The following is a 13,853-nucleotide window of genomic DNA, read 5'->3' as shown; positions in this document are numbered from 1 at the left end:
TGGGACAGCAGGCTGCAGTACGGAGCGCATTGCGACGGACGATTGCTGACGACCTTCCGCCTCGGAAGGGTACTTGACAGCAATTGTCTCCGAGATCTCAAGACCTCACGCGCTGTTATGGTTGACGGTGCAGCTGCAACATATTGTGCCAAGTTGTTTGCTGAATCGAGAATTTGATAGCAGATTTTCTTAATTACGTCAAACTCCATATCAAAGCTTGGACCCTAACCCTTGCCCCGCATAAAAGCATGCAGCCTGTCTCTCTTTATTTTGGTCAACTTTATTCCAACCCTTCGTGCCTTAACTCACCATCCTTCCATGTGATTTCCCCAGCTTTCGCAGCATCAAAGCTCACTGTTCGAGTTTTTGTTTTTTGAATTCTTTTCTTTCATTTCTAAAGCTCAATTTCATTTCAGTCTGCTTGCGCTGTGAGAAAAGTTTAGCAGCTGGGGCCTCATGTGTTTGGCTTCAAGATTTCCAAGCCAGCAATTTTCCCCCACACCCCCACTCTCGCCTACTTTCGCATCAGAGTTTCTGATGGCTGGTGTTGTGTTATTTTCTTCTTCTTTTCTTTTCTCATAAACAAAAACAAAAAATGAAGCTTACTCCAATTAGAGTACGCGGGAGGCGTGGCCAGCACAAGCCCACTAACACGGCACCTTCCAAGACCAAGCAGCCCATTATGACCGACGATGGCCAGGGAAGAAGAGACCGCCTGCAGCTACACAAGCTGCCACAGGAGATCCTCGAGGTCATCTTTGTCGCCTCGAGAAATCTATCCCTGCCTCTTGTCAATTCTGATCTGTACAATCGCCTATCCTCGCCTTCCGCCAAGTATCAGCTAGTCAGCGCTGCTTTCGGGCTCACATGGGACACATACTATGGTCTTGATGCTATCTCAGTCGCATCCTACAATGAATGGTGGGCAGACGAGGCCCGAATTATTGGTGACCCAGCCTTCCAGGTGAGCAGCTCGATCTACCGGACCAGGTCAGGGTTACCTGTGTCAGGGCGACGATGATAGATTCAACTAGCTAATAAGAACCATAGTCTGCCATTCTCCGTTGTTCTTGGGCAAATTTTACCATGATGATCACCTCCTTGGAAGTTTGGACTCGACAGCATGCTCGCGGCCGTGCCTACTTCACCATCCCCGGGGCTGAAGAGAGGACCATGACCATGCCAGACAAGTTTATCTTTGACTTCAAGAAATTCGAGCACGGACTCCCAAGCCGGGACCGTTTCCGCAATCCTAATGTTCTCCTTCTGGATCAAGAGGCCTACCTCTATGCCCTGCTGGGGTCGCACATGGAGGTCCACCCCAGGACACAAATACCAGACAATCTACTTTCGGGGCCTTTCGAGTCAGAAGACGGAAGTGTTGACATTGGGGAGGCCAAGATGCGCTTCCTGTTCTGGCTAGTCCGTGGCGGAGCATGTCTTCAAGCTGAGCAGAATTGGGAGGTTCTGCAGGGTGGTGTGAGAGCCATTGTCAAGCTCATCACAGGTGCAGGAGGGGAGGCCACTCTCATCAATGTCCAGAGACGGTTCGCCCTAGCCACGCAACTCTTCTCTCTTTATAATTTGCTGGGCGTATTTGAAGCGCACTGGCCTGATTGTGAGTACCCCACCTCTTTCAAGAAGCACAAGAAAAATACCGAAGGATGTGCAACCCGGACTGACAAGGCTTTGAGCAGATATTGTCCAAACAATTCTGGTTGATGACATGATCACAGGCATCCATCAGGCACCATACAGTGCAGCTCAACGTACCTATCTCATCGAGCTTGCAGCCTACATACAATTTATGTATAGCCCAACTACCGACCTCCCTCCAACAAATAGACAGCTTAGTGGGAGATGGCGTCGACCAAAGCATGATGAACCCCGGTTCCAGCAACAATACCGGAGGGACCTTGCACAGGGATGGCACATGCAGGTCTCGACAGAACGCGCCAGGCTCTTCCAAAATATCACGGATGAAGAAGTGCAGGCTCCACATACTTTCGACCTTGGAGCTGCAGAGGTGATTCATGCGCGCCTGTGGGCATACATGGACATTCATGAGACTGACTGATAAATGTGCGCTTGCATAATTGTTGACAAGAGCGGATATGTGCTGTTTCTGGGACCAGTTGGCTTCAGCCTCTTGATTTTTTCTTTCTTTTTCAGCATAGCAGCTTTGAGTAGAAATAACTGGACTCTCTATTTCTCTCTGAGAATGTCTCTATTGGAGCTGGTTGACTTTGTGCTAGATGGTCGTAGTCATTGATGGTTATGGATATGGGAGTATTTCAGCATGGCGATTCCACTTTCTGTAAGCATTGCTTTCTTCTTCTTGCTCTTCTGTTTCCTTCCCCTTCTCTATTATGATATTATTATCCATGAGTTCGGATTATGATTACAAAAATGTTTCCCATCCAACCGTGCTGTTCTCTATGAATTCTTGTATGGGAAAATCTTGGTGTTCAACAGGACAGAACCCTCGGCTGCGATGTTTATGCAGCATCTCCTGTTGCCTCTCCCTCCCTGCTTTCCTCTGGGTATTGATTTCCAACTCAATAAGGGAGATGAACAAATAAGAAGAAGAGAAAAAAAAAGGAAACCAGAACAGTTAAAAGGATGAGATATCCCTTTTCAGAGTCTTTTACCAGTGACTATAGCGATTACTGTCTTACATACTTCACAGAGTAAATATACGAAGGTCAGATATGACTTCCAAGTCTGGGTGGGACATGTGAGAGTATTACACGCTATTGGCTCATTCTTTGTTTACCGGTCAGGGGTCTACTTGTCTCGGTCGCACCCGACTTCGGCCCCCTGGATCCGCTGCTGCTTTGGCGTGTGGACCCCTGAAGATCGTCTGCAGAAATTCATCCGTCCAGGAGCTCTTGATGTGGCACCACCTGGCAGCGGCTCGAACGCCAGTTCCCTTCTTCCCCCCCCTCCCTCCAGAACCAAATTGAGAAACTCTTCTCCTCTCTGGTGCAGGAAGAGAAGACACGATGCAGGTCGAGGAGACGTTCGGGCACTGGCTCTCCCAGGCGCGAGAGCAGCTGCAGAGACTGCCGTACGCGCTACCTTTTCCTTTCGCCTGCCCACCTGTTGAGGAGACGCGGCCAGCTGACAGCGGTTGGTGGCCCTTCGCCGACAGGCTGAACGACATACCGCAGGCGGCATGGCTGGCGATATGGCCGTTGGCCCTGCTTGCCGTATTCTATTACATGAAGGGCGAGAATGACCAGCCCGTTCGCTATCGAGTCCCTTCGCCCAAAACACCAGAACGAGAGGAGTTTCTCTCGAACCCAAGCGTCAAGGTATGGAGCTTACAAAAAGAGCAGCCAGCGGACCAGACTCAGACTTTGAGTGCTCTCCTTGTTTATGATGTGGCTGACATTAAGGTTCTTCCTCCGTCCCTCTCTCTTCTAGGTCTCCGGGACGAGCGCGATTCAATGCTTTGCGCCCGCGACAGGACAGTTCCTTGGCTTCATCAACGCCGCCTCTCCATCTGCCATCGACCGAGCCATTGACGCCGCCGAGACTGCACAAAAGACATGGGCCAGCACGACCTTCAGGGAAAGGCGCAAGGTGCTCCGGTCCGTGCTGCAGTATGTTCTCGACAACCAGGAAGAGATTTGCAGGGTGGCATGCCTCGACTCGGGCAAGACGATGGTGGACGCACAGCTGGGCGAGATCCTCGTCACGGTGGAGAAACTGCAGTGGACCATCACGCACGGCGAAAAGGCTCTCACGCCCGAGAGTCGACCGACAAACCTCCTGATGGCCTACAAGAAGAATACAGTGCACTACGAGCCTCTTGGCGTCGTGGCGGCGCTGGTCTCGTGGAACTACCCCTTCCATAATCTGATCGGGCCCATCATCTCGGCCATCTTCTCTGGGAATGGTATCCTCGTCAAGACCTCTGAGCAGACGGCATGGAGCGCATCCTTCTTTGCGAGCATCGCGAGGGGCGCCCTGGTCGCCCATGGCCACGATCCTGCTCTCGTACAGACGGTCGTCTGCTGGCCACAGGTTGCGAACCACATCACGTCTCATCCGAAAATCGCCCACATCACCTTCATTGGGTCACGACCTGTGGCACACAAGGTCGCCGAGTCCGCAGCCAAGGCCCTCATCCCCGTGGTGGCTGAGCTGGGTGGCAAGGACGCATGCATGGTTGTGGACTCGGCCAAGCGAGACCTCTCACGAGTCACCGAGACGCTGCTCCGCGGCACTTTCCAGGCGGCAGGGCAGAACTGTATCGGGATCGAGCGCATCATCATCACGCCAGGTATCTACGAAGAGCTTGTTGGGCGCCTCGAGCCCCGCGTCAAGGCCCTCCGGCTAGGGCAGGATCTCGACTTGGGCGCCGTCATCTCGGATGCATGCTTTGCTCGGCTGGAGGGCTTAGTGCAGAAGGCAGTCAAGAGCGGTGCCCGTCTTCTCGCCGGTGGCAAGCGGTATAAACACCCTGACCACCCCCACGGCTTCTACTTTGCCCCTACGCTCCTTGTGGACGTGACACCCGACATGGACATTGCGCAGGAGGAATGCTTTGGTCCCATCATGGTCCTCATGCGCGCCCCCTCGAATGTTGCCTCGGACGTTCTCAGCATTGCCAATGCGCCCAACTTTGGCCTCGGGGCATCCGTGTTTGGAAAGGAATCGGACCCCGTGGTCCAGGCCATCGTCAGAGGGGTCAGAAGCGGAATGGTGGCGATCAATGATTTCGCGGCCTACTACGCGGTCCAGCTCCCCTTTGGCGGAGTTGGTGGGTCAGGGTATGGCAGGTTCGCCGGAGAGGAAGGACTCCGAGGACTATGCAACATCAAGGCCGTCTGTGCGGATCGCTGGGGCTGGGCTGGCGTGAGGACGAGCATCCCACCACCGATCCAGTACCCTGTGGGCAGCCAGGAGAAGAGCTGGCGATTTGCACGAGGCGTGGTCGAAACCGGCTACGGGATTGGCCTGATGAGGAAGGTGGGTGGTGTGTTGAGCATATTAAAGAATATGTAAAGGGCTCCGCTCCATGAAGAGCCTTGTGTATACATACAAGTTTGGAAGAACTCCGCCCGGGTATATATCTTCGAGAGAAGGGCTCAGATGAGGAGACCTCTTGGCCAGTCATGCTGGCCTTACCTAATATAATAATAATACTAAAATTCAATTGATCCCTTCCCAATGTAATAGTTACGATAGACAAGACGGCAGACGAGAAACTTATTTAGTATTTTCGTTACTTGCACAGACAAATATATAATACAAAACAGACATGTAAATAAATACCTACGAAAAAGCAAATCAGAAGCTCGTCCACCTTCTCGTCATCAATTCTCAGCCAGCATTATGTCGTGCCATCAAGTGACTTGGCTCGTACGATGCTGCGTATCCTCCTCGCTTGACCCCACAACATGTCAGGAGATAAGATCGATTAGATAACCTCCGAGACTCCTCGGCTCGTAACGGTTACTACTATGGTACCACCTTTTGTCGATCAACTCTTGAACATAATAATCCTCTTCCTTCTATCATCATCATCATTAGCATTCTCTAGCATTATTATCGTATTCCTGCCTTTGTCTCCTCCTTGTTCTCGTGCTTGTGTGTATGTGTGCATACCCTCCTAGACCCTCGTCACCATGAAGCTCTCGACCTCCCTCTCCGCCATTGCAGGTCTCACCGCCAGCACCGCAGCGAGCAACACACCCATCGACGAACCACCCTCCTCCCACCTCTTCCAGAACCCCGACCCCTCCTTCTTCTCCTCCTCCCAGCAGCAGCAGCAGCAGCGCATCCCAACCTCGTACGAGTCCGCCGTCCTGGGCCGACGCATCCTCGCCCTCACCCCGCTCGCGACCCTCTCCACCGTCTTCCCAACCTCCTACGCCACCGCCGCCGAGGATGCCGATGGCCTACCACAGAGCATCCTAATGGAGCAACGGCCCGCAGGCCTGGGAGGTGTGCCGATCGGACTGATGGATTACATTGCCGACTGTGACCCGGCGCCGTTGCTTTCGTTGTCGTCGTCGTCGTCTGAGGAGGAGGGAGGTGAGAAGACGTCGCTGGGCAATGGGGACCCGACGATCCTGGCCATCCAGATCGCCACGAGCTTCAAGAATGTCGATGCTGGGAGTAATATGAGCGTGAGCGTGAACTGGGTGCCACCGTTTCCGCCTAAGAAGAGGATAGAGTCAGAGGGGAAGAAGAAGAAGAAGAAGGAGAAGGAGTCGTCACGAGGCTTGCTAGGGTGGGCAAAGAGCTGGCTCTTTGAAAAGAAGGAGGAGTCCAGCAACAACAGCAACAAAAAGAATCACCACGGCAGTCACCACGACGACGACGATCACGGTCACGACGACCACCACCACCACCACCATCACCACTACGACCCCGTCCCCTACTCAGCCGCCAACCTCCCCCGCTTCTCCCTCCTGGGCTACCTCGAGCCCATCCTCCCGCTCCCCACCAACACCACCGCCGCAGCCGAAGCCCTCCGGTCCTGCTTCCTCAGCGCCCACCCAGACGCCAAGTACTGGCTCCCCGGGAACCGGATCCACGAGAGCGAGTGGGTGCGGCTGGTCGTCACCCAGGTGTACTGGATCGGCGGGTTCGGCGACCGGGCGTATATCGGGTGGATCCCCGTCGAGGAGTGGCGCAATGTGACGCGCCAGGAGTGGGAAGGGGTGAGGCTTCCTGGGGAGAAGGAGGGGTGGGAGGAATGGAGTGTTGAGGGGGCGGGGGAGGAGGAGATGAAGAAGAAGGAGGGAGAGTGGGAGTTGTGAAGTTGTGGGCTGTGAGGTTGGTGGAAGAAGAGGAAAGAAAGAAAGAAAGAAAAGAGAGATTACCAATAAGAGGGAGGATACTTCTGTCAAAGGGGGACATATAAGAGAAAGAATATCGGAGCATAAAGAATGTAATACACCGTTCGCTTGCATGATGTTACACAAGCCACAGACCATATGGCGTAGGGATGGTAGTTTTTCGGGATATATGCTGTGCTCCCTCACTCTCTCACACACACACACTCTCTCTCTCTAACACAGCATCTTACAAGTAAAAGACACATTTTTGACGATATAAAGAACAAGCCCGTACCCAGGATCTATTAGAGTGAAGATTGATGATGCCTCCTATCTTCCAACCGATCCATTCCATAGCCAATATTCCCCTTTGAAAAATTCCTGTCCCAGTATATTCGTTTCCTCTCATTTGTGTTTCATTCTCCCATGCAGTTCTATCCATGTTATGCAGGTAAGCCCCTAAAGATAAAAAATTGTTGTAGGGAGCCCAAATATCAAACGCGCTCGCTTTGCTTGGCAGGGTATCGTAAAACACTTCATCTCCTCGTACAACAACCAGAAGAAGAAAAAAAGAAGTCTCCTCAGAGAGAAGGGGGTGATGGGGAGAAGACAACCTCCAGGACGTCCCAAAAGAATAGCATGGGAGTACCCTGCTGCCCTGCGGCGCTCAGTCAACCCGGACGACAACCCGCCAGCCGACCGCGCCCGCCTCGCGGATAGCACAGGCGAGACACCCTCGCCTTCGTCTCGAGATGACCGCGTTCCAGCCCCGCTCGGCGCAGATCGCCCTGACCAGGATCTCCATGTCGCTTCCAAACTGTCGTCTCCTCGACTCGGAGTGCATCTGCTGCTCCGCCGCCCCGCCGTTCTTCTCCGTGTCCGTCCTCTGGAGCCGGGGGAACCCGCCGTCCACATCCGGCGAGGCCAGACCGCTCAGCGACGAGTGTCGGCTCGAGATGGAGGCATCGCTCAGGCCTGTGCTGCCGCGGCTTGTCACGGGCGACAGGGGGATCTCGTGTGCCTCGGGCTGCGGCAGGAAGTTTGTGATGGCGTCGATGACTAGGACGCGGGGCGTGGGTGCGCTGTTCAGGGACGGGGTGACGCTAGGAGAGGTGTCGCTTGGGGCGTCTTGAAGGAGCTGCTCCAGGGTCCAGTCTGGTCTGCCGAGGAGCGCAGACAGGTGGATCGGGGTATACGTGTAGAACTTGTGAAGAGGGTGGCCTAGAGATATGATTCATGTCAGCAACGCGAGGATCAAGGGGGCAGGGGGCACTGCGACGACAAGAGACAGGAGACAGGAGCCTACAAGTGATACTCGTGTGACCGTTCGACCTGCCGTGGCCAGCGACAGGGTGGCCAGAAAGGTCAATCTGTTGGATCGTGGGGCTCGAAGGTGACTTCAAGATCCGAACATGATGCGAAGGCACACACGGATGGGCCGTTACAAAGTTCACATCCTTGGCCACAGGAAGCGTGTATTCACGGTCCTCGTCATCCTCCCACGTCGTCACATTGAAGGTGATGGAGGGCGTGAAGGTCCTGAGCTCGGGGGTCGTGCTCGGCTCCGAATACGGGGTCACAACCTCGAGGGTGGGCGTCGTGGTGACGGAGTCGAGGGGATCGGTCAGGTTGAGCGATGACAGCTCAACGCTGATGGTGGGCGGTGGGGTCTTGTAGTGGTTCTCGTACGGGATGATAAAGTCGGCAGGGAAGATGGCATCTGGATCCGAGCCGCCCAGGATGGAGGACTCGCGCTCCACGGCGAGCTTGCCCCAGAGCCTGGCCTGTTTGCCCGTCCGCTTGACATCCTCGGCGATCGTCTCCACATCGATGTCCACCCACCCGTTGCCTAGTCCGCGAGGAATGATGTCGCAGGAGATCCAGCCCATGCACTCGACGGCTCCCTTGCCGGCGGCCAGGACCCGGCCCACGACGCACGCGGTGCTCCAAAAGCTCTTACCATTGTACACGAAGCCACCACACAGGTTCGCCATCGGCCCGAGTTTCGACATGGCCACAACATCGTTCTCGAGCAGCGTCGACATGATGCAGTGGTAGAGCCCCTCGCCTGGCAGCATCAGGCCTGACACATAGCTCTTGGACAGCCAGCCGGCAGGGTGCAGTGCAGCGCCCACCTTCTGCCGCCTCTCCTGTCTCCTGCCCACAGAACTGTCCTTCTGGAAAGCAAAATAGGACGAGTTCTTGGACCTGGCTGTGGTGGTGGACAGTGGCGTCTCCAGGGGCGTGCTGATGGGCGTACCCTCGGTCACGGCACGGCAGTTGTTGGCAATCAGCGCAGACTGGGCATCGATCTCGGGCCATTTGAGCCTCCTCGCGAAATGCGTCAGTCCTCGCACCTGCCTCTCCCAATGCTTCCCTCTCATGACGTAGATGACATTCGGCTTGTGCTGATCGTGGGCGGCGTGCCTCTCATGGTGTCTTGAATGTGGTCGGTCGCTTGTCAGTGCCATCTTGTGTGTTAGATTCGCCAACCAGCCCTTGGGCTGCTCCTCCTGTTGGCCGTCTGCAGGCTGCTTCGACTTGGTGATTTCGATGTTGTCCAGCCAAGCCCTCGCCAGGTGCAAGGACCACTTCACAGAGGCGTTTGCGGTCCTCTCTAATTTCTGGATCTCGGAGGGCCTGACGCTGTCGGGTAGCTCATCGCCTTCGGTGAGGATGTCCAGCCGGACGAGCAGCTCACATGCCAGGAGGATCTGCAGGAGCAGCCAGTATCTCTCTTCGTGCAGGCCCGTCGTGTCATCGGCGTCCGTGATGGAGCTGCCGTCACTCACGCTGTCCTCCCCGCCGTTGTCAGCTCCGGTGGTGGTGCCCCATAGTATCTGTCCGAGCCTGATTCTCCACTCGACGTGGGAAAAGTCAATCCACACATTGGGCGTCGCGAGGACCTTCAGCAGGGCCTGGATCTGCACGGCTAGGCTAAAAGGATCCGTAAACGTCCTGCTCGGCGGGTGCAACAGCTGCGTGAACAGCTCGTTGAACAGCTCGTGGCACGAGGCCTTGTCCTTTTGGTGTTTTTCGTGGTACCGCTGGGCGTTCTTGATGAGGTGGTCCAGCACTGTCGTCTCCTCCAGCCGCCTCAGCCCGACCTTGGATGCGATCAGGTTCTTTCTCGTCTCGACGACGACACTGTCCTTGGCGCCCAGGCTGCCAAAGCCCCACTGCTCCTCCTGGAGCGTGTCCGCTACGCCGAGCTCCAGGGCAGCCTGGTAGCCCATGGTGCCCTTCTCGAGCCCCTGCATGCTGAGCATGTTGGGCCGCTCCCTACACCGAGGATAAAAGTGTGCCCTCCGCTTCTCGGCGACCTGACGGGTGGCCGATGCCGAGGGGCCACGCCGCACATCCCTTGTGATGTGCGGCCAGGCGGTGATGCAACCCCATGCCTCGTCCTCGATCTGGGTGTGGTCGGTCAGATCACGAATGGCAAGCTCTTCGTCCCATGGGAAGGCGACGGAGGGGTGTGGTGCGCCGGTGAAGTGGCCCTCGGACCGGGCAAAGTACTGCGGGGCACCGGAGAAGAGCTTCTCGATGTCCAGGGTGGATAGGGTCGCCATGATGCGATTGAGGCGCAGAGGGACGACGACGACTGGTGGCGGATGATCACCACTGGTCGTGTCGGGCAGCAGATGTTCTTGTCCCTGGCGGCCTTCGGCGGGTGTGGGCGGGAGCGGTTTGTTGTGGTCCACAGGCTCGCGGGATGTCAGCTTGGACACGTGTGAGTAAATGTCAGCCACCTGAGGCAAAGCAGTGTGTCATGAGACGTAGTCGTCGTCGGAGACAAGGGCTTGCTTAATGGCAATTCCGTTAAGAAGGAGTAGGATGCATGAAAGAGAAACCCAGGATGATGATGAGACAAGAAACATGCATAAGAAGGTACCTTAAGGGAGGGGGGGGGGGTGCGGGTATGGAATTGAGATCTCGGGAATGCAGCCAGCCTTCGACTATTGCCGTATGGTGCAGATGCAGATGCAGGGCAGGGCAGGGCAAGCAGGAGGCAGGGGGAAATATAACAAGGTTTGTGTGCTGTGTTGGCGGGTACAAGATTGAGAACTCGAGGTTAGGGAGCAGAGTGAAATTGGGACCAAGTAGAGGTCAGGTGAGGTGGTCTGACGAGTTGAGATTGGAATTTTCCCAGGCATGAGGAGGAGCTGCAGCAGCTGCAGCAGAATGCGAGAAACGTCAAGGACAAGAAAGACGACCCCTCTTCTTCATTCTTCTCCTCCTCCAACTCGACAGCTGCTGCTGCTACTGATACTGCTCCTCATGCTCGCTCATGCTTGGACCGGGGACTGGACCGACAAGGGCCCCCCCCCCCCCCAAAAAAAACAAAAAAAAAACCCCCCAAAAAAAACAACCGAATTGACCCCTCGGGGAGCCAGTGTGCCACTGTGCTACTACCACGCTCTTCTCTTCTCCTCTCACTGTCAGGCCCTCCTAGGCTGATAGGCCATTCATTGCCAGGGGTGGTGGAAGTGCCCGCCTTGCCCTGAGTGGGCTGATGAATCTGGGGTAAATTGTGGAGCCTGAACTGACTCTGACAGGGGGGCAGGCCACTGGCACCACTTGCTGGACCACCTTTTCAGGGGTCCATTGTTTGCCGTAGGGTGTCTGAAGGAGGGAGGGAAGGAGGGAAGGGTGAGTTGGAGAGGGGAGAAAGAGCCCAGGGGAGAAAGAGCCCAGGGCAGCAGAGCAATTGACGACAGAGGAGGGGTGGGGGGGGGGGGGGGGCGCGGCATTGGGGAAATCTTCTTGTATGTGGGAAAAGGAAGATAAATAAATTTGGAGATGCATTCATCCAAATTTTTGGGATTTTCTTTTCTCTCCCCATGCATACGCGCATACACACACACACATGCACACAAAACACAAACACAAAACACAACATGACTTGACTCGGAACACAAACAAGTAAGACAAGAAAGAAATTTGTTCAAAACTTACCACCGGGGCAGGCGTCACAACCAGCTGTGGGGGCTTGGTCAGCTTATTTCCTCGCCTTGACAGGCCTCGTTTCAGAGACAGGCTTGGCAGCTTCTTTAAGCCTCGCTGGAGCCTACCAGTCCCGTTGTTATTATTTTTGGTGTCGTTGTCATTGATGCTGGCGGTGCTGGGAATGGTACTGGACGAGGGTTTGGCGGTATTGTCGGTCGCTGCCATCTCGGCTTGGGCTGCTGGTCCTGCTTCGACCGCAACACTATGTGGACGTTGCCGCTGCCGTTGCGTCTGTGCTGATACTTGTGTTGGTGCTGGTGCTGGTGCTGATGCGAGTGCTGGTGGCTGAAGGATTCTGTCTTCAGGTTCCTCCTCGTCCCGAACGGCCCGTGTTGAGGCTGGCGCCGGATCCGGATGTGTTAGGTCTGGCGCAGGCGCTGATGGTGCATTCCTCGCACTGACACCTACGCCCTCGCCCTCCTCATCCACGACGGCTGCGGCAGAACGATCCCCACCGCCGCGATTCTTGGCATCGCGCGGGGCCTGCCAGCTCAATCTCGTTCTCGGTTCGCCGTCACCACCGCCGCTGCTGCCCAACCGGAAATGCGCCGACCGGCTGCGGAACAGGCGAAACGGAGCACGCCTCGTGTCAGCGCGGCCCAGCTGCCGTGTTGTCTTGTCGTGATCACCGTCGTTGCCCGCCTCGTCTCCTCTTGGTACAGTCGATGTCGTACTTGTCGCTACCTGCTGCTGCTGCTGCTGCTCACTGCCGCCGCCGCCGCCGCCGCTGCTGCTGCTGCTGTTGGTGAAGGTGACGGTAGCATCCGTCTGCGGTCTGGCGGTGCTGGCTGCCAGGGAGGTCATATGGTCCGGCCTGGGAGTCTCCGAAGGGCCACCACTCCTGGGTCGTCTGCTGTTGTCGGCATTGGCGGCGGTGGCTGAGGCGGCGGTGGCATTGGCGGTGGCGGTGGGTGGGTTCTGCTGTACCGATCTACGCTTCCTGCTGAACAGCGTCCACGGCGGCATTTTTCCTCACGCGCGCACCGGATGGGGCCCAACTTATCGCAGCCAATATCGATTCGGGGCCAGCGCTCGATTTAGGGGTGACGTTGTCTGTGCGTGTGTGTCTCTGTGCAGCAATGTCGTAGCCTCTGTCTTTGCCTAAGAGTGATCGTCTTTGTTTCCCCCTTTCTCTCTTCTTCTCCTTCTCCTCTCTCCCTCTCTTCGAGTCAGAGACTTAAGGGTCGAGCGTGATAGGCACGATATGTGTTGTGTGTGTCTGCGTGCGTGTGTGCGTGCGCGCCCCTTTCTAGAGCCTGTAGGCCCTCAACAATTCAAGATTCTAATCTCGCAGGCCTTGTCATCACTCCCTAGGTGGGTAAGGACGACGTCATGCTAGCACGGTTTGGAGGGACGAATAGTAGACGGCGAGGCGCAAACACGACTCGCCGGACGAATAGCCAGGCAGGGAATTTGGTCGTCCGTCTGGCAGCTGATACACACAGAACATCCACACCAACAGCAACAACAACAATAAGAAACAATGATTTGGCTGGAGTTATTAAGAAACCAACGTATTAATATTTTTGTCTCCTATCTTTCCTTCACACGAGAGCCCTATAATATATGTATGAATGTGTACGTGCGTGTATCAATGCTAATGGGACGACGGCCTGGCGGCCCGATTTCAGGCTCGTCCGCGTGGCAGGCTGGGTTAGGCTTGCAAGCTTGGTTTTTTTTGTCCTTTCATTCTTGGTTCTTCCTCCACCCCTCCTTTGCTTTGCTTGGCTGTTTCTCTCTGAGCTAGGCTGTCTATCCGATACAGTAGTGTCCTCAGCTCCAGCGGATCGACTTTTTGCTATGCTCAGACAGCATGATCGACCTAAAAGAGGTTTGCTTCAGGGGGAACACGACCGAGGGCCGCAAGCAAAAGCCTGTCTGAACTCTATCTCTCTCCGTTACCCTCACGCAGATACACCTCCTCTGCTGTGCTGCATACTTCAGGTAGCGGGGCACAGCTGCCTGGGTTCTACTACTATGTGATCACCGTATGAATATGTATGTATTGGAGTGGATTGCCCGCGCTATGCGTTCACCCTGCAGCAT

At 55.5% G+C, this 13,853-nt stretch overlaps 5 protein-coding genes across 5 annotated transcripts; 3 read left to right on the top strand and 2 right to left on the bottom strand.

The window, feature by feature from the left end:
• Positions 1-595: 595 nt before the first annotated feature.
• M406DRAFT_327144 (uncharacterized protein) lies at positions 596-2,030 on the top strand (the record flags this gene model as incomplete). Its single annotated transcript, XM_040920172.1, has 3 exons — positions 596-964; positions 1,051-1,618; positions 1,846-2,030. 3 exons carry the CDS (start codon positions 596-598, stop codon positions 2,028-2,030), a joined length of 1,122 nt encoding a protein of 373 aa, XP_040779685.1.
• Positions 2,031-3,155: 1,125 nt separating this feature from the next.
• On the top strand, positions 3,156-5,144 carry M406DRAFT_273198 (aldehyde dehydrogenase). Its single transcript, XM_040918176.1, has 2 exons — positions 3,156-3,317; positions 3,430-5,144. The coding sequence occupies exons 1-2, from the start codon at positions 3,225-3,227 to the stop codon at positions 5,014-5,016; spliced, it is 1,680 nt and encodes a 559-aa protein (XP_040779684.1). The 5' UTR covers positions 3,156-3,224; the 3' UTR covers positions 5,017-5,144.
• A 399-nt stretch (positions 5,145-5,543) lies between these two features.
• M406DRAFT_354985 (uncharacterized protein) lies at positions 5,544-6,930 on the top strand. The gene has a single exon (XM_040923052.1). The coding sequence runs from the start codon at positions 5,640-5,642 to the stop codon at positions 6,777-6,779; it is 1,140 nt and encodes a 379-aa protein (XP_040779683.1). The 5' UTR covers positions 5,544-5,639; the 3' UTR covers positions 6,780-6,930.
• A 534-nt stretch (positions 6,931-7,464) lies between these two features.
• On the bottom strand, positions 7,465-10,369 carry M406DRAFT_337094 (uncharacterized protein; the record flags this gene model as incomplete). Its single annotated transcript, XM_040921213.1, has 2 exons — positions 7,465-8,018; positions 8,122-10,369. 2 exons carry the CDS (start codon positions 10,367-10,369, stop codon positions 7,465-7,467), a joined length of 2,802 nt encoding a protein of 933 aa, XP_040779682.1.
• A 1,430-nt stretch (positions 10,370-11,799) lies between these two features.
• M406DRAFT_71702 (uncharacterized protein) lies at positions 11,800-12,773 on the bottom strand (the record flags this gene model as incomplete). Its single annotated transcript, XM_040925493.1, has 2 exons — positions 11,800-11,868; positions 12,216-12,773. The coding sequence occupies 2 exons, from the start codon at positions 12,771-12,773 to the stop codon at positions 11,800-11,802; spliced, it is 627 nt and encodes a 208-aa protein (XP_040779681.1).
• Positions 12,774-13,853: the final 1,080 nt, after the last annotated feature.

The sequence above is a fragment of the Cryphonectria parasitica genome (genome assembly GCF_011745365.1).
Source record: "Cryphonectria parasitica EP155 unplaced genomic scaffold M406scaffold_2, whole genome shotgun sequence".
Lineage (NCBI taxonomy): Eukaryota > Fungi > Ascomycota > Sordariomycetes > Diaporthales > Cryphonectriaceae > Cryphonectria > Cryphonectria parasitica.
The sequence above is the reverse complement of the archived record's forward strand: the minus strand, read 5'-3'. Positions and strand labels throughout refer to the sequence as shown.

Excerpts from the sequence above, each read along its gene's own strand:
- M406DRAFT_273198 (XM_040918176.1), top strand. The coding sequence starts at position 3,225 with ATGAAGGGCGAGAATGACCAGCCCGTTCGCTATCGAGTCCCTTCGCCC. Across the intron at positions 3,318-3,429 it reads TCTCGAACCCAAGCGTCAAG|GTCTCCGGGACGAGCGCGAT; the intron begins GTATGGAGCTTA and ends TCTCTCTTCTAG.
- M406DRAFT_354985 (XM_040923052.1), top strand. The coding sequence starts at position 5,640 with ATGAAGCTCTCGACCTCCCTCTCCGCCATTGCAGGTCTCACCGCCAGC.